This window comes from Mizuhopecten yessoensis, unplaced genomic scaffold (assembly GCF_002113885.1).
Source record: "Mizuhopecten yessoensis strain PY_sf001 unplaced genomic scaffold, ASM211388v2 scaffold8037, whole genome shotgun sequence".
NCBI lineage: Eukaryota > Metazoa > Mollusca > Bivalvia > Pectinida > Pectinidae > Mizuhopecten > Mizuhopecten yessoensis.
In genome coordinates this window covers 276,913-303,065 of record NW_018407347.1, presented here as the reverse complement: position 1 = coordinate 303,065, position 26,153 = coordinate 276,913, and the positions used below count along the sequence as shown (strand labels likewise).

At 35.9% G+C, this 26,153-nt stretch overlaps 1 protein-coding gene across 1 annotated transcript; it reads right to left on the bottom strand.

Moving 5' to 3' along the window:
- LOC110454729 lies at positions 1–26,153 on the bottom strand. Its single transcript, XM_021504403.1, has 3 exons — positions 25,827–26,153; positions 22,407–23,282; positions 1–2,339 (listed from the first exon to the last, which is right to left on the bottom strand). Exons 2-3 carry the CDS (start codon positions 22,459–22,461, stop codon positions 667–669), a joined length of 1,728 nt encoding a protein of 575 aa, XP_021360078.1. The 5' UTR covers positions 22,462–23,282; positions 25,827–26,153; the 3' UTR covers positions 1–666.

Sequence of the window (26,153 nt, the reverse complement as noted above, 5' to 3'; positions counted from 1 at the left end):
CCTGGAATTGGTTCGGTTAGGGTTAGTGACCTGGAGGTGGTTAGGTTAGGTTTAGTGACCTGGAATTGGTTCGGTTAGGGTTAGTGACCTGTAGTTGGTTCGGTTAGGGTTAGTGACCTGGAGGTGGTTAGGTTAGGGTTAGTGACCTGGAGTTGGTTCGATTAGGGTTAGTGACCTGTAGTTGGTTCGGTTAGGGTTAGTGACCTGGAATTGGTTCGGTTAGGGTAAGTGACCTGGAGTTGGTTCGGTTAGGGTTAGTGACCTGGAGGTGGTTCGGTTAGGGTTAGTGACCTGGAGGTGGTTAGGTTAGGGTTAGGGACCTGGAATTGGTTCGGTTAGGGTTAGTGACCTTGATTTGCTTGGTCCATACTTCTTATGTTAACACTTTTCTGCAATATTACCAGGACAAATATCAAAATATTCTAACCGTCTGAAATGCCAATAATCTATGAATAATTTGTATGGATATAGAGAAATTTCATAGGAAAAAAACTAATCATGGCCTGTACAGAGTAGAAACATGTTGGGAATCACTACAGTTACAAATAAATATAAACTACAATATGACATAAAGAATTTCATATTTACGTGTGCACGTGCTTGCTGACACGTCAAATTTTGCTGTACATATCACAGAATGCATGAAGGTAGCTAAGCAACATTTGATTACACTAGTGAGTCGGTATCACTACTGTTGATGCCAACATACTTCGTGGCGTCTCCAGATCCTCGACCTCCCCCACCTTCTTTTGCAACAATCGGTTTCTTTTTATACATAGACATGTAAGAAGGCCCCTTCACGTCCCCTAATCTGTAATAGGGAGGCGGGCCGTCCCCCGGGGGTGAGTCTGTAACCCGGGAGGAGGAGGTTGAGGCACTCGTGTGCCTTGTCTCTAGGGGTGTCACGGCGTTTGACGACCCTTTAAAGCTTCCATGTTGCTTCAACAAGTTTGCTTTTTTCTTGTGAATAGATATGTACGAAGAATCGTTCTGATACGGTTCTACAGAGATTATTGGAGAACTGGTCTGCCGTTTAGGCTCTGGTTTCTTTTCGACCTTTCTTTCTGGTTGCTTGGTATTTTGTTGATTCACTTCCGGGTCAGACTCTGTTCCGTCTTGCCGTTCTGTGTTTTCTTTCCCCGCCGCAATTTTAAGCATTTGGTGTAGGGTTCGTGGCTCGGTGTTATTGTCTAATACTTCACGCAATTCGCGGGCAGATCTTAGCCAACTTAGATATCTGGAACTGACGTTATTAGATTTTTTCTTTATTTTCTTAGGTTGGGTTTTTTCATGCATTGAAGTACCGGTTTCACATGTAAAGACACACATGTCGGAAGAGGAAGTGGTGGTGATATGGATGTCTTCAGTCTGAACCGCAATCTCTGATGTCTCCACTCGTCTCACTTCCACGGTCATGTCATTTAAGTTTTGAATGTCTGGGGAATCTGCGTCAACGTAAATCACGTTATCGTTTGCTCGACTTCCTTCCGAATGGACTCCGGAGTCTATATCCGTTTCTGAAAATGCACTTTTGTTTGTAGTATCTCTAAAGTACGAAATGCCCGTGTCTGAGAATATTGACCTTGTATCGAACTCTTTCGTTTGCGTACTTTCGGGGTCAGGTAAACTCCGCGAACTTGTTGGACGTCTTCGTTTCATGAACCTTTTCATCCATTCTCTGCTATGCGGCTCGGGAGTTTCCGGAGGTAGCCCGAATACTTTCTGTTTGATAACCTTTAGGGGTTCCACTCTCTCCACGTAATCCTGGCATTTATGTACACAGTAGATGCAGATACATCCCCCATAAACGAACACTATGGCTGGTAGAACGATGAACATGGCCACATTGTTTGGATCATCAAGAAAAGATGACGCAGCGGCTGTGTCATTTGTAGAACGCTTAGTCCTTACGTGTTCTGGGAACATTTTGTTGGTTTCAATTGCATCGTCTACATTATCTACATCGTGTTCTTTAGATATGTGTATGTTATTCAAACTAGCATCCTCCTCAGACATTTTATCCACATTTTGCTGCTGTATTTGTTTAATAATATCAGCCGTTTCATCGACCCCGAGGTCAGTAATTATAGCGGGCAACAACCGTGTTCTGACGGGAGGCGACTTTGTCGACTTTTGATAGTTTGATTGCTTGACGACAGTTTGTTTCATTAACACGTTTTTATTTACCTCCATGGAGGACGCCGTATCTGCTTTCGAACCTTTTTGATTTGATAGGTGGATGTTTACTTCAACATTAGCTTCATTCGTTGACGTCATTCGGCTGCCGCTACCTCCAATCGATGTTGGAAACAAACGCTTGGAATTCAATACGGAGAATCCTACAATATAGAATATATAAATTAAACATACACATAATGGCAACATTCACTGCTCTGACCGTTGGAAATTTGTTCCTGAGCGATACTATGTAGAGAACTTAAACCATATTGCAATGTACATATTTAACTAGTTTTTATCTAACTGATACAACGTATATGTTAGTTTCGATCATTTCATTAATAGGTCAATATATTGGACAAAAGGCTATGTTTAACAGTTCTTTCCTTGTTTCGTTCATATGAAATGTTTATATCAAATCATGGTGTTCGTTTCGATTTTTTTTTATTCTTAAAAATACTATTGATTTGACGCTGTCAGTCCCTAAATAACACGTGCTCCTATCAAACTGTATCATCATTTCTTCCTATATGTGTTACAACTGTATGTTGTTGTTAAATTAATTAAATAGATACATGTAGTACATTCAATTTCAAAACCAAAACCCAAAACGTTTGTGTAAAGTAATTTAATGATGTGCAATAGTAATAACAAATTGAACTATTTCAAAATTTCCATTTGGTTTTAAATTCTCCCAAAATAAGCGGTATTTTCATCAAGAGCTTCTCCCAACTGTACGATATCTTTATAATAAGATTTGAAAGCCGCGGTCACATCTTACGATAACGCAAATAGTTGACCGTAGGGGGGATGACCGTAGTAGACCGTAGTGGGGATGACCGTAGTAGACCGTAGTTGGGAAGACCGTAGTAGACCGTAGTGGGTATGACCGTAGTAGACCGTAGTGGGGATGACCGTAGTAGACCGTAGTGGGGATGACCGTAGTAGACCGTAGTGGGGATGACCGTAGTAGACCGTAGTGGGGATGACCGTAGTAGACCGTAGTGGGGATGACCGTAGTAGACCGTAGTGGGGATGACCGTAGTAGACCGTAGTGGGGATGACCGTAGTAGACCGTAGTGGGGATGACCGTAGTAGACCGTAGTGGGGATGACCGTAGTAGACCGTAGTGGGGATGACCGTAGTAGACCGTAGTGGGGATGGCCGTAGTAGACCGGAGTGGAGATGACCGTAGTAGACCGTAGTGGGGATGACCGTAGTAGACCGGAGTGGGGATGACCGTAGTAGACCGTAGAGGGGATGACCGTAGTGGGGATGACCGAAGTAGACCGTAGTGGGGATGACCGTAGTGGAGATGACCGTAGTGGGGATGGCCGTAGTGGGGTTGGCCGTAGTAGACCGTAGACGGGATGGCCGTAGTGGGAATGGCCGTAGTAGGGATGACCGTAGTGGGGATGACCGTAGTAGACCGTAGGTGACCTTAGTTAAACGTAGTTAGACGTATTTTAACGTAGTTGCCCGTAGTTAGACGAAGTGCGACCCTAGTTTACCCTAGCTATTTTTATCTCAGTTCTACGAAGTTCAACGTAAGTTACCCGTATTTACATGTAGTTCACCCTACTTTCTTTATATTTCCTCTTTTGCCGATTTTGAACCTACTTCAACCTAGTTGACCGTTGGACACTACGGTCAACTACGTTCAAATGGACTACGGTCGACTACGTTCACATGGACTACGGTCAACTACGTTCACATGGACTACGGTCAACTACGTTCACATGGACTACGGTCAACTACGTTCACATGGACTAAGGTCAACTACGTGTGTGACCGTATGATGTGACCACAGCTTAAGACACTACACAGAGGTCGGATACAAACTGCCCCGTTGTCGGGGTTAGTTTGACTGCGTCAACGCCAGTCTTTTCGCTATATAAATTATACAACATATTCCAATACCTGGTTCCTAGGACCCAAGTATTGTTTTGTGAAGTCTTAGTAATCAAGGGTTCATCGTATACATGTCATTGACAAGAGCAAATCAAACATACAAGCGATACATTCTCTATCAACATACCGTACTGTACAAAGTGACCACGGTCGTGAGAAAATGGTTCCAGGCACATATTTGTTCTTTGAAAAAATTGTAAATGAACAAAGGTGAACTTTTCATTAAATGTCTGTTTCTGCGTAACGATTAAGTACATGCTTAAAAGCTGACACAAATAAAACATAATTGATCTATTTATTCTTGGTTTAAAGGCGACCGGTGGTGTTATTTTAAACGTCAAGTAGGTTGTTCATAATGTGTCGTTTTCTATTTCGGTTTCACAAAATTACAGTAATATTAATTTAAGTTGATTGTTGACGTCAGGTATTTTTTATTGAATTGATTCAAATTGCTTTATTTCGCGAACTAATAAAATATTCTTCATTCGCGAATACTTCAATTATTCGCGATTGTGATGAGGATATCGCAAAACTGAAAGAAATTTGTGTATGGAACTAATATTCGTGAAATGTTTGCATTCGTCAATTAGCCTCCTCGCGCGCTAGAGCATGAATCCAATCCAATTCATCAGCTATGTTTTTAATCTAGAGTCCATATAAACACGAAATATATACTTCCGGTCAGAGCCGTCTTCTGCTTCATCGAGGACACCCGCCATGTAAATCTAGGATAAATCCAAGAAACGACTTGTCCTCACATCGAGAGCTCGGGTAGTGATAACCAAACCACAAGGTACTCTAATGAGCATAATCAAACACATTGACCTTTGTGTCACACCAACAAATAGTATATTTCCTTTCGAGATCCTAATGGCGACCATACATTCTTTAGATTCTAGTGGTGAGTATTACTAAATGAACGAAAAGGCCATGTGGTGTAGAAAATGGTCACTTTTTTTTTGCTTCCTGTATCGACAGGTAAAGTTAAAAAAAGAATGTGTTTCCTGGCTTAGATTTCGAGTATTTTCTGTGAGGTGATACGTGTACTTTGTGACCTGCTATCATACAGCCTCCGCTATTGTCTGGACGTTAAAATCTACACACACAAACTAGTTAAACCATGAAAGACCGTTTTGAGTTTAATGACAAGCTGTTTGATAGGTTGTACCAATGCGCCATTTATGCTCATTGGAACGATAAAATGTCACCATGGAAACGTTATGTGTTTGTGCATAAGCTTAGATTACTACCTTGGGCTTCTCCGGATCAACCCTTTTTGCGTTCTTTGTATTAACCCCTAATTAATCGTGTACCTTTTGACCCTGTATGACCTTTCTATGCTGATTGTGGTTTAATTGTCTGTGATTATAAAAAATGTATGATTAACGGTAACTTTTTACCTTGACGCCATTAATCTATTGTTGTTTACCCAACCAAAGCATTAACGCCATTTAACAATGTGTTGCTAACAACACAACTTGAAATGGATACATCAATCAATTGATGCATAACTGAGTCACTGTACCTAATTATACTTAGGGCAATATAGCAACAGTATACCATTAAGTAAACACAAAATTAACCCATCTTAAAAGGCGCCAAGAAAATATAATTACGATATCTAATAAAACACCAAAACAAAAGGGGGACCTCTTGATATCACAAAAATATAATTTTCATCAACAATAAGCATCTTGTTAATATTGACTAAAACACACGGAATTGTGTTACAAACAACATCGGAATTGTATTTATATCAAGAGGTCATTATATTATTTTTAAAAAAATAGAGTGTAATAATAATATAAAAAAAAATCGAAGACCCGATCACTAAAATTAATTTTGTTCACAAAAATGGGCATTTTCGAAATACATTCCTCTACACACTTTTTATTAACGGTCATATCAGGACGAGTCAGGTTTTGATGGGGGAGGAAAACCGCAGTACCCGGATAAAAACCATCGACCTGCGGACAGTACCTGGCGACTGCCCGACGGAGGCTTTGAGTCCGTATTGACCAAGTTGTCCTGCACTGGCCATAGTGAACACTACTTCTCGATATATGGGTTGAAAGAAAGTATCACTCATATATACTAGATACGTCCTCACACTCGTTCGCTCAATCCGCAAACTGGGCGCCTTTAAACCTGCCTGACGTACACAGGTACTTACAAAGCCGCCTATCAGTAATGTGTTCCGCCTGTCATATGTGTATAAAGAACAGAGTTCCATAGACCGCTTCCTGGTATTATTTATTCATTCTGCGATAAAAGACTAGAACATATACTATCAACCACTTAAATGTCAATGAACTAATTAGTGCGAAAAATAATTATGCGATAGATTTAAGTATGTACTTTCATATTCAGGAAATAGGTTTCAATTTTTTATGTATATTGGTGGTAGATTTTAACATCTTTTGGAATATATATTATTATATTTGTGAGAAAGAGTTTGATTATTTTTTATGCTAGCCTGAAAATGAGAGACCCAAGGGATAATTTATATTAGGTGAAGCTTTACATGCAACCGTAAGGAATACCATTAAAATCTTACGTCTCGAGATTTCGTGCTTTAAATATCACAAGCATGTATGCAAGAAATCCTGTTTTCAAAGATGAAGTATATTGTCAATATATAGTCATAATAAAGAGGTTCCCCGACGAGTGCTGGATGGTTTTCCTATTTTATTTTGTTATTTTCAAATAGTATAAAGCTATAACTATTACGCTCGACATAATGTGCATTGTTTAATTATCATGTGCATGCTTTTTCTTTTTATCTCCAGATAAAAACTGATTACTTCTTACTTCATTTGATTGAGATTCTTCCAATCTTTCAATCATGTACATTACTTCAATTAATCATCTCATTAATACTTTTCTTTTGTCATTTGTATTCTCATGTGCGTACAACTGTCCGCCATCTATCAAATCAGCTTGTCTTGTACAATGTAGGTTATGTTACATGTTATTCAATATTTGTGTAATGTTTTCGACACCCTTATTGTACATGTACACATTAATTACTCTGTATTATGCTGTAATGCTTATGGGCCGTAAGGCTGAAAGTGAATAAACAATACAACAATACAATAAAGACAACAGGTACAATGAGTGACCAAACAGGATTCGTTTAACAACTCCCTAGAAACATATGTTGGTTATATGGGACAAATAATTCTCTGATGTTATACCATATATTTTCTCTTTCCTGTTATCAAAACAAGCCTCGGCTTACATCAAAGGGTCTTGTACATGGGTATCAGGCATGAGATTAATAGAGATTATGTGATTCCGTCCAATATATTTCAAACAATTTATTTTTTATGAAAATAACAATGGTATACGTTTTTATTTGATAAATTCCGTACTGTGCTCCTTTTGTTGTTAAATATCAATTCATTAATGAAAATTACAAAAAAAAATAAAAAAATGCATATCTCTATTGTCACCAAGCACAATCAAATATCAAATATTATATCTATTTATTTATTTCCCTTATTGTGTTTACAATATGTTAGCAATGAATATATTGCAACTTAATTGCAGCCCCATCACTGTCATAAGGTAATTTTAATAGTCTGAATACTACAGTTCTGCCTTTGTCACCATGCTGTAAACAACCTTAATCTGCATACACTGCTCCCGCCTTCTCAAAGGAAAATGCCTTACTTTTGTTCAGCTTTATTGATTTACTCTACATATGCAGTTCACGCATGACTGAAAAAAAATAATTAACTTATCGTGGAAATCCCATTAATTATGGATACAACCAAGTCGTGTAAACTTTCCATACTGTATATCATAGATATATATTGCATTCAAACTAATATCCTTAGATAACGACCTCGAGTGTTGTGTCATGGAGATATCGAAAGGTTAGGGGGTAGAAGTGTGCAAATGCTATGTGTGTTAAACACACTATTAAAGATATCCTCTATCACACGTTAAACGTCGGCGATAAGTAAAATAAAATATTTAGCAACGTCAACACACCAGGAAAGAATTGTCGAAACGTCAACACAAAAGGCTAGAATAGACTAAGCGTCAACACAAAAGGCTAGAATTTTCGAAACGTCAACACACAAGGCTAGAATGGTCCAAACGTCAACACACAAGGCTAGAATAGTCGAAACATCAACACACAAGGCTAGAATAGTCAAAACGTCAACGCACGAGGCTAGAATAGTCGAAACGTCAACACACAAGCCTAGAATATTCAAAACATCAACACACAAGGCTAGAATAGTCAAAACGTCAACACACAAGTCCAGAATAGTCGAAACATCAACACACAAGGCTAGAATAGTCGAAACGTCAACACAAAAGGCTAAAATAATCGAAACGTCAACACACAAGGCTAGAATAGTCGATACAAACTAACAAATAATTCAGCTGAAGACAGAATTGAAGAAAATGGAGAGGAAGAAAAAGGGGTGAAAAAGAAAAGAAGAAAAAAGAAGAATCCTAAATTGGAGGCTAAACATTTTATGGTCCATTGTCAAGATTACAAGTTTTCTGCATCTACTCATGAGCAAGTAAACCTCAAAGTAATAAAGAACTTAATCTTGTATCATATGTCGTATCCGTTTTCTCATAATTCCGAGAAAGTACGCTTCGTTGTCAAATGCATTAGTATTACCACTCTATGATACTATAAAACCCTGCCACATCGAGATGACATGTAAATTGTGAATGAAAGTATGGAATATTTTTTTCGGTCGGCATTTACAATCAATATGAATGCCAACGTTCAACTTTGCATTCATTTCAAGAAGCGAATTTATTTACTCAACATTCATGAGGTTACAATACGTTAAGTTTCCTGACATGTTTACCATTTAAGTTAAATGAAATGCTTTTAATTTGCTTAAAACAACTTATTTTATCTTTAACATGAATGTGTGTACATATGCATAATGAACATTTCTCTTAAAGACCTAGAAATACCCCTAAAGCAATATTACCCAAATGAAACCGTTTCCCTTCTCTTGCTAGCCATTGATGTTTGTAACGATTTCTTCATAAATCTATCTATACATTTTTTTCTTGCTAAGCAATATTTGCAGTATGTAGTGTTTTACCTTGTAACTTATTGAATTAACAGAGAAATACAATCTTTCTATGAAAGACATTGAATGATGCCGAATGTTGCTTGTATGTATCAAGATAATATTTACACTTCTGTTACATTCAAAGATATATTCCTCAGTGGCGTTATATTTGGCTTTCTATTTTCTAATATGTTTAACTAGGAGATTGAAACAAATATTAATTTTCGACAATGTACATACATAGATTTTTGGAAAAAATATCAATATCCAACAATGTACGAATTTGGAATAATTGGAATTAGTTTGGAGACACATATCTGACAATGTACGTACATGGAGCAATCGAGAACAGTTTACATATCAATATCTTATTATAAACGTACACGGACCATGGTATTATCTGACAAAGGATTTACATGGAGCCGTGGAAAATAATTCAGATAGCAACCATAAACGAACATGGGGCAGTTGAAAGTAATTATGATATCAATATCCGACCTTCAGCGACTGTACATGGAGCAATGGAAAATAATCTAGATATCCATATCCTAGCATGAACGTCCATGGAGCAAAAAAAAAATAATCTAGATATCCATATCCTAGCATAAACGTTCATGGAGCAATAGAAAAATAATCTAGACATTCATATCCTACCATAAACGTTCATGGAGCAATGGAAAATAATCTAGACATTCATATCCTAGCATAAACGTTCATGGAGCAATGGAAAATAATCTAGATATCCATATCCTAACGTGAACGTACATGGAACAATGGACATTATCTAGATATCCATATCCTAGCATGAACGTTCATGGAGCAATAGAAAAATAATCTAGATATTCATATCCTAACGTGAACGTACATGGAACAATGGACATTATCTAGATATCCATATCCTAGCATAAACGTTCATGGAGAAATGGAAAAATTCTAAATATCCATATCCTAACGTGAACGTACATGGAAATTAAATCTAATATAAATATCCGCACATAAACGTATTTTGGAAATTAATTTAGTTATGAATATCCGGTAATCGACGAACATGGAACATGTAATAATAAGTTAAATATCGATAACAGACCGTATACGAACATGGAATAAGGAATAATAAGGAAAATATCGATATCCGACCATATACGAACATGGAATAAGGAAGAATAAGTAAAATATCGATATCCGACCATGTACGAACATGGAACATGTAGTAATAAGTTAAATATCGATATCAGACCATATACGAACATGGAATAAGGAATAGTAAGTAAAATATCGATATCCGACCATATAAGAACATGCAACATGTAATATGTAGTAATAAGTTAAATATCGATAACAAACCATATACGAACATGGGACATGTAGTAATTAGTTAAATATCGATAACAGTCCATATACGAACATGGAATAAGGAATACTAAGTAAAATATCGATAACAGACCATATACGAATATGGAATAAGGAATAATAAGTAAAATACCGATATCCGACCATATACGAACAGGGAACATGTAATAATAAGTTAAATACCGATACCCGGCCATATACGAACATGCAACATGTAATAATAAGTTAAATATCGATAACAGACCGTATACGAACATGGAATAAGGAATAATAAGAAAAATATCGATATCCGACCATATACGAATATGGAACTTGTAATAATAAGTTAAATATCGATATCCGGCCATATACGAACATGGAACATGTAGTAATAAGTTAAATATAGATAACAGACCATATACGAACATGGAACATGTAGTAATTAGTTAAATATCGATAACAGTCCATATACGAACATGGAATAAGGAATACTAAGTAAAATATCGATAACAGACCATATACGAATATGGAATAAGGAATAATAAGTAAAATACCGATATCCGACCATATACGAACAGGGAACATGTAATAATAAGTTAAATACCGATACCCGGCCATATACGAACATGCAACATGTAATAATAAGTTAACTATCGATATCCGGCCATATACGAACATGGAACATGTAGTAATAGGTTAAATATCGATAACAGACCATATACTAACATGGAACAAGGAATAAAAAGTAAAATATCGATATCCGACCATATACAAACATGGAACATGAAATAATAAGTTAAATATCGATAACCGACCATAAACGAATATGGAACATGTAATAATAAGTTAAATATCGATAACAAACCATATACGAACATGGAATAAGGAATAACAAGTAAAATATCGATATCCGTCCATATACGAATATGGAACTTGTAATAATAAGTTAAATATCGATATCCGCCCAGAAACAAACATGGAATAAGGAATAAAAAGTAAAATATCGATATCCGACCATATACGAATATGGAACTTGTAATAATAAGTTAAATATCGATATCCGGCCATATACGAACATGGAACATGTAGTAATAAGTTAAATATAGATAACAGACCATATACGAACATGGAAAAAGGAATAATAAGTAAAATATCGATATCCGACCATATACGCACATGGAACATGTAATAATAAGTTAAATACCGATATCCGGCCATATACCAACATGCAACATGTAATAATAAGTTAAATATCGATAACAGACCATGTACGAACATGGAATAAGGAATAATAAGAAAAATATCGATATCCGACCATATACGAACATGGAACATGTAATAATAAGTAAAATATCGATATCCGACCCTATACAAACACGGAACATGTAATAATAAGTTAAATATCGATATCCGGCCATATACGAACATGCAACATGTAATAATAAGTTAACTATCGATATCCGGCCATATACGAACATGCAACATGTAATAATAAGTTAAATATCGATATCCGACCAGAAACAAACATGGAATAAGGAATAATAAGTAAAATATCGATATCCGACCATATACAAACATGGAACATGTAATAATAAGTTAAATATCGATATCCGACCTTATACGAACATGGAACATGTAATAATAAGTAAAATATCGATATCCGACCATATAAGAACATGCAACATGTAATAATAAGTTAAATATCGATGTCCGGTCACAGACGAACATGGAAATGTAATAATAAGTCAAATATCGATATCCGACCATATACGAACATGGAATAAGGAATAATAAGTAAAATATCGATATCCGACCATATACGAATATGGAACTTGTAATAATAAGTTAAATATCGATATCCGACCAGAAACAAACATGGAATAAGGAATAATAAGTAAAATATCGATAACAGACCATATTCGAACATGGAATAAGTAATAATAAGTTAAATACCGATATCCGACCATATACGAACATGAAACATGTAATATTAAGTTAGATATCGATATTCAACCATATACGAACATGAAGCAGTGGTAATGCAACATGTAATAATAAGTTAAATATCTATGTCCGGTCACAGACGAACATGGAAATGTAATAAAAAGTCAAATATCGATATCCGACCATATACGAACATGGAACATGTAATATTAAGCTAGATATCGATATTCGACCATATACGAACATGAAGCAGTGGTAATGCAACATGTAATAATAAGTTAAATATCGATGTCCGGTCACAGACGCACATGGAAATGTAATAATAAGTCAAATATCGATATCCGACTATATACGAACATGGAATAAGGAATAATAAGTAAAATATCGATATCCGACCATATACGAACATGGAATAAGGAATAATAAATAAAATATCGATATCCGACCATATACGAATATGGAACTTGTAATAATAAGTTAAATATCGATATCCGACCATATACAAACATGGAACATGTAATAATAAGTTAAATACCGATATCCGACCATATACGAACATGGAACATGTAATATTAAGTTAGATATCGATATTCGACCATATACGAACATGAAGCAGTGGTAAATGCTTTAATATTCTCCTGATGCACATTATTTTTATGTATAATCTGTCCGTACAAAACCAATTTAAGCGTCATTTTCACCGATGAAAGGTCGTACATGTCTTCATTTATGGATTAAGCTATTTGATCATGAGATATAAAGGCCAATTAAAATACATGATTTAATAAATACAGGACCTAGGGTGCATTTTTCTTCGTTTGTTTTATTGGTAAAATACAAAAGCTTTGCGATTGTCATCAGAAATCCAACTTCAAAATGAAAAGGACGCAAATGAAGGCACACACAATCAAACAAGTGAATACAAGTAACAGCAGTTGAATAGAGAGACATGATCAAATTAGCAATTAAAGCCGACGAAAGGGAATGACAAATATTTGTCTAAACTCATAATTAAAACTGAATATTGTAATGAAAAATGAATGCATGGACATAACTGTAAGTATAGCTAATTACAATACACATTGTAAAGCGATCAAAGCATACAGAATGAGCTTTTCAAAATGCACAGTGGTAGGCTAGACCCAAAACACAGGATGAGATAAGTAAACACGCAGATTGAGCTAATCACAATACACAATGTGGGCTATTTGTTAGTGCTTAATGTATTATTAACATATATAGTCATTTAAGGACAAGCCTGGTTGTGGTGGTGGAAGAAAACCGAGAACCCGGAGAAAACTCGCTGACCTCTAAACAGTGTCTTGCGACCGCCCCATGAACGTGTCCAGCCTACGAACCTGCTGCAGATGTGAAGTGAAAGTAGACGGTCAGACGCCTTCATCACGTGACCACTGTTGCTCCCTAGAATGGGCTTATTGCAACACACAGGGTGAACAAATCACAAATCAAAGGGCACGCTAATCACAAAACACAGGGTGAGCTAATCATAACACAAATGGTGACATAATCAAAACACATAGGGTGAGCTAACCACAAAACACAGGGTAAGCTAATCACAAAACACAATGACCTAATCATAACACATAGGGTAAGTTAATCACAAAACAAAGAATAAGCTAATCACAAAACACAGGGTGACCTAATCATAACACAAAGGGTGACTTAATCATAACACATAGGGTGAGCTAACCACAAAACACAGGGTAAGCTAATAACAAAACACAAAGGGTGAGATAATCATACCCCAAAGTGTGAGCTAATCATAACACGCAGGGTGAGCTAATCATAACGCATAAGGTGAGCTAATCACAAAAAAACAGGGTGAGCTAATCACAAAGCACATGGTAAGCTAGTCACAAAACACAGGGTAAGCTAATAACAAAACACAGGGTAAGCTAATCACAAAACACAGTGACCTAATCATAACACATAGGGTAAGTTAATCACAAAACACAGGGTGAGCTAATCAAAACACAAAGGGTGAGTTCATCACAAAACACATAGTAAGTGAATGACAAAACAAATGGTGAGCTAATCACAAACACAGGGTGAGCTAATCACAAAACACAGGGTGAGTTAATCTCATAACACATGGTAAGTGAATCATAAAAACAGGGTAAGCTAATCACAAAACACAGGGTGACCTAATCACAAAACAAAGGGTGAGTTAATCTCATAACACATGGTAAGTGAATCACAAAAACAGGGTAAGCTAATCACAAAACACAGGGTGAGCTAATCAAAACACAAAGGGTGAGTTCATCACAAAACAAAGGGTGAGTTAATCTCATAACACATGGTAAGTGAATCACAAAACAAATGGTGAGCTAATCACAAACACAGGGTGAGCTAATAACAAAACACAGCGTGACCTAATCACAAAACCCAAGGGGAGCTAATCATAACGCACATGGTGACCTAATCACAAAACACAGGGTGAGCTAATCATAATGCATAGGGTGAGCTAATCACAAAACACAGGGAAAGCAAATCACAAAACACAGGGTGAGCTAATCATAATGCATAGGGTGACCTAATCACAAAACACTGGGTGAGCTAATCATAACGCAGAGGGTGAGCTAATCACAAAACACAGGGTGAGCTAATCATAACGCAGAGGGTGAGCTAATCACAAAACACAGGGTGAGCTAATAACAAAACACAGTGTGACTTAATCACGAAACACAGGGTTAGCTAATCACAAAACCCAAGGGGAGCTAATCATAATGTACATGGTGACCTAATCACAAAACACAGGGTGAGCTAATCATAACGCAGAGGGTGAGCTAATCACAAAACACAGGGTGAGCTAATCATAACGCAGAGGGTGAGCTAATCACAAAACACAGGCTAAGCTAATAACAAAACACAGGGGGACTTAATCACGACACACAAGGTTAGCTTATCACAAAACATAGGGTAAGCTAATAGCAAAACACAGGGTGACCTAATCACAAAACACAGGGTAAGCTAATCACAAAAAACCCAGGGTGACTTAATAACGAAACACAGGATAAGCTAATCACAAAACACATTGTGAGCTAATCACAAAACACAGGGTGAGCTAATCATAACGCACATTGTGACCTAATCACAAAACACAGGGTGAGCTAATCATAACACAAAGGGTGGACTAATCATAAGACAAAGGATGAGCTTATCACAAAACACAGGATCAGCTAATTACAAAACACATGGTGACTTAATCACGAAACATAGGGTAAGCTAATAACAAAACACAGGGTGAGCTAATCATAACGCACAGGGTGAGCTAATTACAAAATACAGGGTGAGCTAATCATAACGCACAGGGTGAGCTGATTACAAAACACAGGGTAAGCTAATCATAACGCACAGGGTGAGCTAATTACAAAACACAGGGTGAGCTAATCATAACGCACAGGGTGAGCTAATCACAAAACACAGGGTAAGCTAATCACAAAACACAGGGTGAGCTAATCACAAAACACAGGGTAAGCTAATCACGAAACACAGGGTAAGCTAATTACAAAACACAGGGTGAGCTAATCACAAAACACAGGGTGAGCTAATTACAAAACATAGGGTAAGCTTATAACAAAACACAGGGTGACCTAATCATAACGCACATGGTGACCTAATCACAAAACACAGGGTAACCTAATTACAAAACACAGGATGACTTAATCAAGAGACACAGGGTAAGCTAATCACAAAACACAGGGTGAGCTAATCACAAAACACAGGGTAAGCTAATCACAAAACACAGGGTGACATAATCACAAAACACAGGGTGACCTAATCATAACGCACATGGTGACCTAATCACAAAACACAGGGTAACCTAATTACAAAACACAGGGTGAGCTAATCATAACGCACAGGGTGAGCTAATTACAAAACACAGGGTAAGCTAATCACAAAACACAGGGTAAGCTAATCACAAAACACAGGGTGAGCTAATTACAAAACACAGGGTAAGCTAATCACAAAACACAGGGTAACCTAATTACAAAACACAGGGTGAGCTAATCATAACGCACAGGGTGAGCTAATTACAAAACACAGGGTAAGCTAATCACAAAACACAGGGTAAGCTAATCACAAAACACAGGGTGAGCTAATTACAAAACACAGGGTAAGCTAATCACAAAACACAGGGTAACCTAATTACAAAACACAGGGTGAGCTAATCATAACGCACAGGGTGAGCTAATTACAAAACACAGGGTAAGCTAATCACAAAACACAGGGTAAGCTAATCACAAAACACAGGGTGAGCTAATTACAAAACACAGGGTAAGCTAATTACAAAACAAAGGGTGAGCTAATCACAAAACACAGGGTAAACTAATCACAAAACACAGGGTAAGCTAATTACAAAACACAGGGTGAGCTAATCACAAAACACAGGGTGAGCTAATTACAAAACATAGGGTAAGCTTATAACAAAACACAGGGTGACCTAATCATAACGCACATGGTGACCTAATTACAAAACACAGGGTAAGCTAATAGTAACAAACGGAGTTAGCTTCTCACAGCATACAAACTGAGCAACGTTATATTTTTATCACAACACACAACACACACAAGATAATCTTGAAAATCCCAACTCAAGATTAAAAAAACCCGTCTTGAACTAGGTTTGTGTTGATGTTAAGGAAACATTGTATATTTAGGCCTAGTAAACAGATATTATTCAGTTAATAAAACAAACTATTCTGTACAGTTGTATTATTAGCCTTGTGATATACATAAGTATTTCTACATAAAGCTTCGATTTTATATGCTTTGATTTGATTGATTTTTTTCCTTTATTATTGTTATTTTGAGGTGTTAGCTACTAATGTGGAATTCTTCATGGTGACCATTGGTTCCGAATCACAAAACTCCATTCATTAACACAGAGTTTTTCGGGTTTCGAGATATTCTCCTCAGTAAGGTATTCACTTTTCATTTTGATTCCGTGTATTTACAAAACCGAAGTAGCAACATTTGTAAAGTGTAAGAATCGGACATCAATAAATTTTAAGTTTGACCACTAGAAGTTCTGTTTTGTTTTTATTTTTGATTCCAAATACTCAAATGAAAACAATTGTAACTGTAAAAAAATGTATCTACATTAAATGCATCCATAAAAATAACTAACAAATTATTGGTAATAGCACCTTAATGACCTTCTTCATGAAATAGCGCCGGAGGTAAAGTGGTTTATAAATTGCATTATTAGATTAATGGTTCCACTTTATCACTTTAATTATGAAAATGAATCTTCTACTAAATAAACCATTTCCACAGTAGCAGTCAGATATAGGCGGATCGATACATTTAAAATAAAACGTACAACATGATTGATATAATTTCTATCTAAACCTATAGTAAACGGTTGCAAGGATAGCTGGTACACGTCATATGTTAATATAAACCACTTCACTTTATTTACACAATGAAATCAGTTAAATCCAAAGGTTTCAGATCAACGCATAACATGAACTGTATATCGATTTGAAACGCAACCGCAAACCTTTCATAATGTGATAAAAGTAATATAGTGTATTTTAAATGAAGTGAAGAAAGTTCTTTGATTTATAACTACATTTTACATTACAGGGGATTATTTATGTAATCTGGTACTTCATTTTATACAATAGGAGGTTAGTGATTTGATATATAACTTCAATATACAATTGAGTGTAGTGATTCGATCTATTACTTCTATTTATATAATAGTTGATATATTTCACCATTTTAAATAAAAGGACAGTAATTTGATATATTTCTTTATTTCATACAATAAGAGGTAAGTGTTTTGATATATTTCTCAATTTCATATACTGTAAGTTGTTAGTGATTTGAAATATTTCTCCATTTTTTATAATAGGTTAGTAATTTCATATAACTCCATTCTATACCACAGGTTAGTAATTTGAGATGTTACTTAATTTAATACAACAAGAAGTTAGTGATTTTATCTTTTACTTCATTTTACATAATGGGAGATTTAACAATATTTAACAGGATAGACGATGGATGCAGTCAATAACTTGCCTCTATGTCCATATCATGTAATATAACAATCTTAATTTACAAATCACTCCCGTTGTTAGATTTGTAGGTCGCGTTATTAGTTCGTTCCTCATAACAGAAGTTCAGTAATTTCATCTTTTATTTCATTTTGAGTAATTAGATATTAGTCATTTGATTAATTGCTTTGTTTAAAATAATGGGAGTGCGCAATAACCGGTTATTCCTGTATACCAAATGTAATCGGTTGATATACTTAAAAAGCACGGTAACAAAGGAGTCGGAGCTTATTATTTCCAAATGAGTATGACGTTAGTAATTCAACCCGTTAATTACACTGTAGGAACTATATTTTGTTGACAAGTTATCTGCCGTACTTACCAATGCTAGTTAAGACACGGGTTAATGGTATTCGTGTATTGTGACGTCACAATTACAAGCGTCAAGACTTCTTGTGCATTTTAATTAGGATAGCACTGTAGTCAAACCTGTATTAAGATGCCACCCAAGGGAACGGCAGAAATTTGCCGCTTAAGATAGGTGGCTGCTAAAACCAGGCTCACTCGAAAATCACAACCAAGTTTTCATACATCCACGGGTTATAAGGACATTTTCCCGGCAATATAGGCTGCTATGTTATTTTGATTTTTTCTCGCTTCATCAACAGGGGTACGATTTCATACTTGAATATAAATGCATAATCAACAAAATACAAAGACGTTTTGGTGATTAATTTCTTGAAATGATGAATTTATTTTTGTTTGGCTACTCACGTGTTCCACATACGTTTTTTTGATAGCAGACAACCACCAGTACTGGAATCTACATGTAGATCTACTTTTAATGAAAATCTGCATTGCTATGTATTCTGATCTATGTGGTTCAAATAATTTTCTAATGAAATGATATATCAGTATTTAGTTAATTCATCACTTATATATCAATCACTCAATAAATCTAGAACTTTGCAAGAATCTTTGAGCTTTCAACTTATTGTAACGGTTTATTCTCAGCACCCATGCGCCGTATGGAAAGGTTAACACTAATGTCCTGATCTCGCACAGCTATTACAAACCAATTAAGTATATTATAGAAATAAATCAGGACACAGTTATGAAAAAAAACAACATATTATGCCTGAGTAGCTTTGAATCAAGTATGTACAGATACCACAAAAGATCATACTTGTTTTGAAAATCACAAGCTGATTGAGTACACAAGGTGGGAATAATTGTTTTGTTTGTAAAACATTGTTGATGGGTCGGTAGGACCTGCCCTAATTTGCAAGCTGAAAATCGCTGTGTAAACAACTTGTCAATTCAACGTGGCAAACCTTATAACCTATGGTTTTTAATTACACATTGGTATTAGCTTTGCTCTATTGAGATGTGTTCTTGTTAATATATTATGATCTTCTTGATGTCAATTTCTGGACAAAATGACCGCTGAATACAGGTGGAGATAACGTCTCGGGCCAGAGTTTTGTGACTGCTGGCCGCATTAGACAGGTGGCTGCTTATTCAGGTTCATTATATAGTTTTTTATCTATCGTGTGGACCACAGACTGACCACATAGAGGAGGTGGCTGCTTATTTCAGGTGACCGCTCAAGCAGGTTTGACTGTATTTCACGACCTTCTTCAAAATAAACACCTATGAAAAGTATCTTAAGTGCTTAAACACTGTTTACATTACAGTTTTGTAATACACATATATATTATTTCATTTTTGTATTATTGTATCACATTGTGATGAAAGCTTAAACAAGGGTTTGAGTTGATCATTATATAATTTAAGCATCATTTTATCAGCTCAACCTACCTAACAAACAGGGGATAGTTCATTTGCATTCGACATGCTATAATCTCTTATTGGTAACCAGCTTATTTCATGAAATGAAATCGATAAACAACATTAGATTTTAAAATTGTGCTATAAAACCATGCTTGAAAGATTAATGTCGCAATTTCGAAATTTCAAATGGAGATTTAGTTTCTGTATCAATAATTCACTCAATGGAATTCTGAAGAGGATTGAAGCGTTCGATTTCAATCGATAAACACATATTCATTTCCTATATAAACTATATATGCCAACTCTCCCAGACGATAAAATAAACAGAAGGTTGGATCGGGGTTTCAATGATATGCCATGTTTTCTGTCGTCGTAGATAGTCACTGTTATAATGAAATATCTAGTAAGTAATTGTCTAGGTTTGTCCTGGTTCTAATCATCCATCCAAATATCCAACATAGTTGTCTTTATACTCTTTGTGCGTGACTTGCTTTGCAGAGAGTCGTTGAAAACAATCGAATATGCGTTTTATTATAAACGTTAAAACTCTTTGTACTTTTTGTAATCAAGTTGAAGAAACTGTGTTCCTTTTAATAGGGGAAAGTCGTTATGCAAAATGTTAATATTGATTTAGATGCATTGCTAATTCCCTTTCAGTATAATATAATCATTTTCATATTAGAATTGTTTTCATAAACAGAACGACTTAATCAGAGTAGCAACAAAATAGTTTTAATAATTGAGCAATGCATTTACTCTTCTAGGTAAAAATAGAATGGGAATGTTATCAAGAAATTACACAGTACATATATAGTGGGTATTATGCAGTTACTCTTATGGTGCAGATGATGATATTTATTGTGTAGATTGGTGATGCTGTGTTGATAATAGAATTATACTGTTATCAATCGAGTTGATACGAATAGCACTGATAACAATATCTATTGTGCTGCTGATGAAACTCATTGGACGGGTGATGATGATGTTGATTGTTAGGCGTCGTACGCACATTGCTCAACAGATGTGATACTAGAGTCACAGAACAACAGGACAAAAACAAGAGCAGAATCACATCGCTAGGGCAATGAGAACATGCGCATTTCCGGAACTGGCCCTAAAACGGGTACAAAAACAGTGTCAAAGTAAGGGAAAGAACAAGAAAAGGCCAAACAAGGATAGAACAAAACCAAAGCCAAGTAGTCATTCCATATATAAAGGGTATATCCGAAACCATCTAGAGGATATATCGCGGTCATGGCATAGCAACAGTCATGAAGCCCCACGTGAATATCCTAGTACACCATAAGGATAAAACACCTAAAGAAAAAGTCGTAGAATGCGTATACAAAATCGGATGAAAAAACTGCGACGCATCGTATATTAGAGTGGCTGGAAGGCGATTAGGGATCCGCCTTGGTGAACACCGGAAAGATACGAAAACCCAAGAAGGTAGGAACTTCACCAGATCAGAAAAAAGCATGTGATTGAATGGGATGCCTCCAAAGTTTTGGACAGAGAGAGCAATCAGTTCAAGCGGCAGTTAAAGGAAACCATTTGGATACGCAGAAGTGGGCCAGTTCTAAATCGAGATAAGGGGGCTTAAAGACTCTCGCACATCTAGGTTAAAGTATTAAAAAAGCGTAGCTGAATCGAGTCATTTCGGTTCATATAGAACAACTATTGTAAAACGCCTACGGCGTAGACGAACCGACATCGATTTTGTGGACAACACTTACACGTTTTTTACACTTTTGTGTGCATACGCTTCACTGATCATTTGTCTGATGAAGGCGACAGTTAACATACCATACTAGTCATCGAAACGTCACATAGAAATTCCTATTGGTTGTGTAAAAAGAACTTTTCAAAAAAATCCATATTTATCAACCCTAAGAAGAAATTTAGAATGATGATGATGATGATGATGATGATGATGATGATGATGGGTTAAAACTCCAGGGTTAATAATACTGTAAAAAGTAAATACTTCTGCGAAAGAAAAACATTGAAAATGCTAAACGTACAACAGCTCTGTTCGTACTACAAAATGGCCAGAATTACACTGGAATTAATTAAATCCTTATACTTATAAATAAGGCTATTTTAATAATATTGTATAAATTTGAGAAAAGTTATAACCAGTGACACAAGAGTCAATAATACTTACCCATGGAGACATGGAGTAACATCACCAGTAACAGTCCACTCGAACCCATCTCCATACTACTTAATCGTTGATAGTCTAGGCAAAACACAATTAATATTTCATTTGAGACTTCGGTCTTCACTCGATACAGTATTGATTTCAGATTTTCCTCTTTATTGTAAAAATATCCACTTCTGTTTTAGTTTGAAACAATCCTCATAAAGGAAAGACACAAAATTCCTTCATTAGTTTCAATTAAATGACTCTTTTTGGGTGCTTTGTCTCATGTTCCGCCATATTCTTTATACGTGTGAAACTTTTACTTGCGACGTTTCACTTTTCATATTCACCAATGTTAATTTTTGTCATTTAATTGAATGCCTGTTACATTTCTTTCCACGTCATTCAACAACATTTTTCTCGTTCGTTTGTTTAGGATTTATCCTCTTTCCTTACATACGGTAAACCCCCTCTTCTTTTATGTTTCCTCACTCGTGCATTCCGTTTACGTTTCCTTCTAGTCCTTGTCTCTTTGAATAGTCACCAAGTGTTGAAATATCTGCCACGATTCTTTCTTCTTTTGCCTTTATTTTGCCTCGTTTAACATCTCATCCTTACCTCTGCTATGCTTCATCCCTTTCCTTTAGTATTGATCAAGCTCTTTCCTTCGTCTCGATCACATCTTAACTCTTGTCTTAATCTGTCATATTTAGACCGCCGAATCAATGTCCTGATTCAGACCTCCTCTTAATCTTTAGTCACGTTTCACCCATCGACTTTGTCTCTGTCACGTTTCACGATACCACTGTTCTGTATTTGTAAACCGACAATTTGAATCCATCCTTCAATTGTAGTCTACATCACGAGGTCCCTCGGCTGTACCACTATCATGTTTAGCTGTCAATAAATAAATGCATTTGTGATGGATCGGTTCGATTGTTATATGTAATTGGTGATAGGGAACTCCCACAGGAATCGGTAACACCAAAGCCACACAGAAGTTACTAACGGTAATCAACTTCAGTTCAGTTCAGTCATGTGTGAGAGAGAGAGAGAGAGAGAGAGAGAGAGAGAGAGAGAGAGAGAGAGAGAGAGAGAGACACACACACACACACACACACACACACACACACACAGAGACAGAGACACAGAGATGGAGAGAGAGGTATTATATGAACAGATAACCATGCCCTGGTCTGTTGTACATAGTTATATGTGTTTTGTATGTGACATCGGAGAGATTGAGTGGTAAGTTTATTTGACACTCCATACGCATGCAGCCAGGCAGACTTATAGACAGGTTAGACGAGTTAAATTCATCTTTAATTAACGTTCGCGGAACTGTATTTCTAGCAAGATTAAAGCAAAGTTTGAAACTTACTTTGAAATCTGAATTATGGTTTCAATTTATAATTCTTTGGAAAACTTTCTTTCGTTATCTAAATATTATTATAACTGTTTCGAAGGTAACAAAACAAATTCTACCACGTGTTCAACCAAAGACAGTATTTGAACTATAGATGATACGTTTTGTTAACAAAACAAACGGAAAGACAACAATAGAACTCAGGAGACAACAAAACAAAAGGAAAGACAACAACAGGCACTGAGGTGACATAAAACAAACTGAAGGACAACAAGAGACACTGAGGTGACATAAAAAAGTGACAGACAACAACAGGAGCCGAGGAGACATAAAATCAAAAGGAAACAATAACATGAACTAAGGTGACACTTATACAAAAGGAAGGACAACACAGGGCACTGAGGGGACATAAACAGGTAGGACAACACCAGGAACTGAGGTGACACCAAAACAAAGGAAAATGTATAATGAACCCCCACACAAACTAAAGTTTAACCATATATTGATGTTTATTTCATGTTTTTGATTATTTTTCAAGCCCACACGCTTCGATTATTGCAAATTGATTATTGAAAGCACTTACCAAGCAAACGGTTCACATCGAGGACCGTCATGTAAAAGCAATCAGACAGTTAACTATATCGTATACGATAAAAAGTTAATTTTTGAATTTTCGGTTGAGCACCGTGGAAAAGAACATCAGGACTGAAAGTCTATAAAACACACAACTGTGAGATGTATTTCGCGTAAAATAATTAAAAGAAAATGGTTAAAGAAAATAGTGTCATCATCTGCATGCAACTTGTAATAGTGATAGTATCTCCTCGAGAGTCAAAGTGACTATTTGTTTCTCGCGACATGTACACTTATGTTAATTTAGAGATATACTAAGGACATGTTAATCAGAGAATGTAACAAGATACATATCAACAGTCAATGTAGATCCAAGTTTTCAGGCCTTAGCCCTTCACCGGGGACTAAATGGTCTTCACCCTTATGTCACAGCCATATTTAAAAAAAGGAAAAATTCATACTCAGGATAAAATAATGCTTAGTGATACGCTTTTGGCAATCTAACAAGTTTATTATAGGAATATTTAATTAAGCAGTTCGATGATATTCTCTTAACAATTAACTTGTATATAGTTATTTCTATTTTTTTACAAAATGACAGTGTCTTTTATTTACAAAAATAATATTTTAATCATATTCTATTATAATTTTCTCGAATCGTCTCCCTTTGTAAATTGCGAAACCCATTCATAACGCCAACAATCTAGCGGCATTACAACAAGGTTTAACTCAGATACACTAACTTATGTTTGTAAAAGTTGGCATCGAGTTTAGAATATAAGAAAAAAATATTCGTGAAACAATCTGATTAACAACTATATTTGAAGAAATGATTATGAATATTACCATTATTGAAAGCCAAATGATAATTGGTCCAGAAGATATAAATCAATATTCAATTATATTACCAATGTTTGTTCTTAAGATTTAGGGACATCTTGAAGGATCTGTTTGAAAACACCATTAACGACGTATTAATATTTGTAGTTTCTGTAAGACCCTTTCTAACAGAGAACTGCTGCACAATTAAAATCTGCCATGGTCCTGAATTCACATTTAAATGAAGTGTATTAACTTAAGATCTCCAATAAGACACTGTTTTGTTGTCAACACGGTTAAATAAACACTTGACACCTATATAACTGTACTGTGGGTCTAAGGGTTTATCATATGGCCTCAGTTGGTAATTATTACGCGATGGCCAAAGCAATATGAATATTACTATAGTGTCCTGGTGCTCGTAGTAAAATAAACAAGATTTTTCATATTTAACTCAAAATAAAGATTTGTGTTTGGAAAAAGTAAAGGAAATCATCCATCAGAATTCAAATTGACAATTAAAAAAAACATCCGAAATACTTGTGAATTAACCTTTGATGTAGTGACAAACTTATCATATTAGAACATTATTTCCTTTCGTTAAAAACATATTCAACATTCCTTGTATCTTTGTTATTCATTTTGAAATCAGGCATAATGTCATATCATATCAAATAACTTACCTTTTGTTTCTGACAGTTTCTGATATTCCAAAGTAACAAATAACTACTTATTCAGCCGTATGAACACACTGCCCTTACAATAGGCATAGTTCCCATATAATTTAAGTTACTTTCTGGGGTATTTCAACGTTCTTTTTTCTGTAACCTGGCCCACAAATTCAATCCTTCAGTTACAGCTCCACCATTGATGCCTGACTACGAAGTGTTAGAGTCATATTGAGTAAGTGGATACCACGTCCAAATGGAAACACGTACCCAGTTATACAGGCAGACCTTTGGCAGCTGTCACTGTTGCAGAGAGCTGCTGGGTGCGTGCTGTAAGGTAGA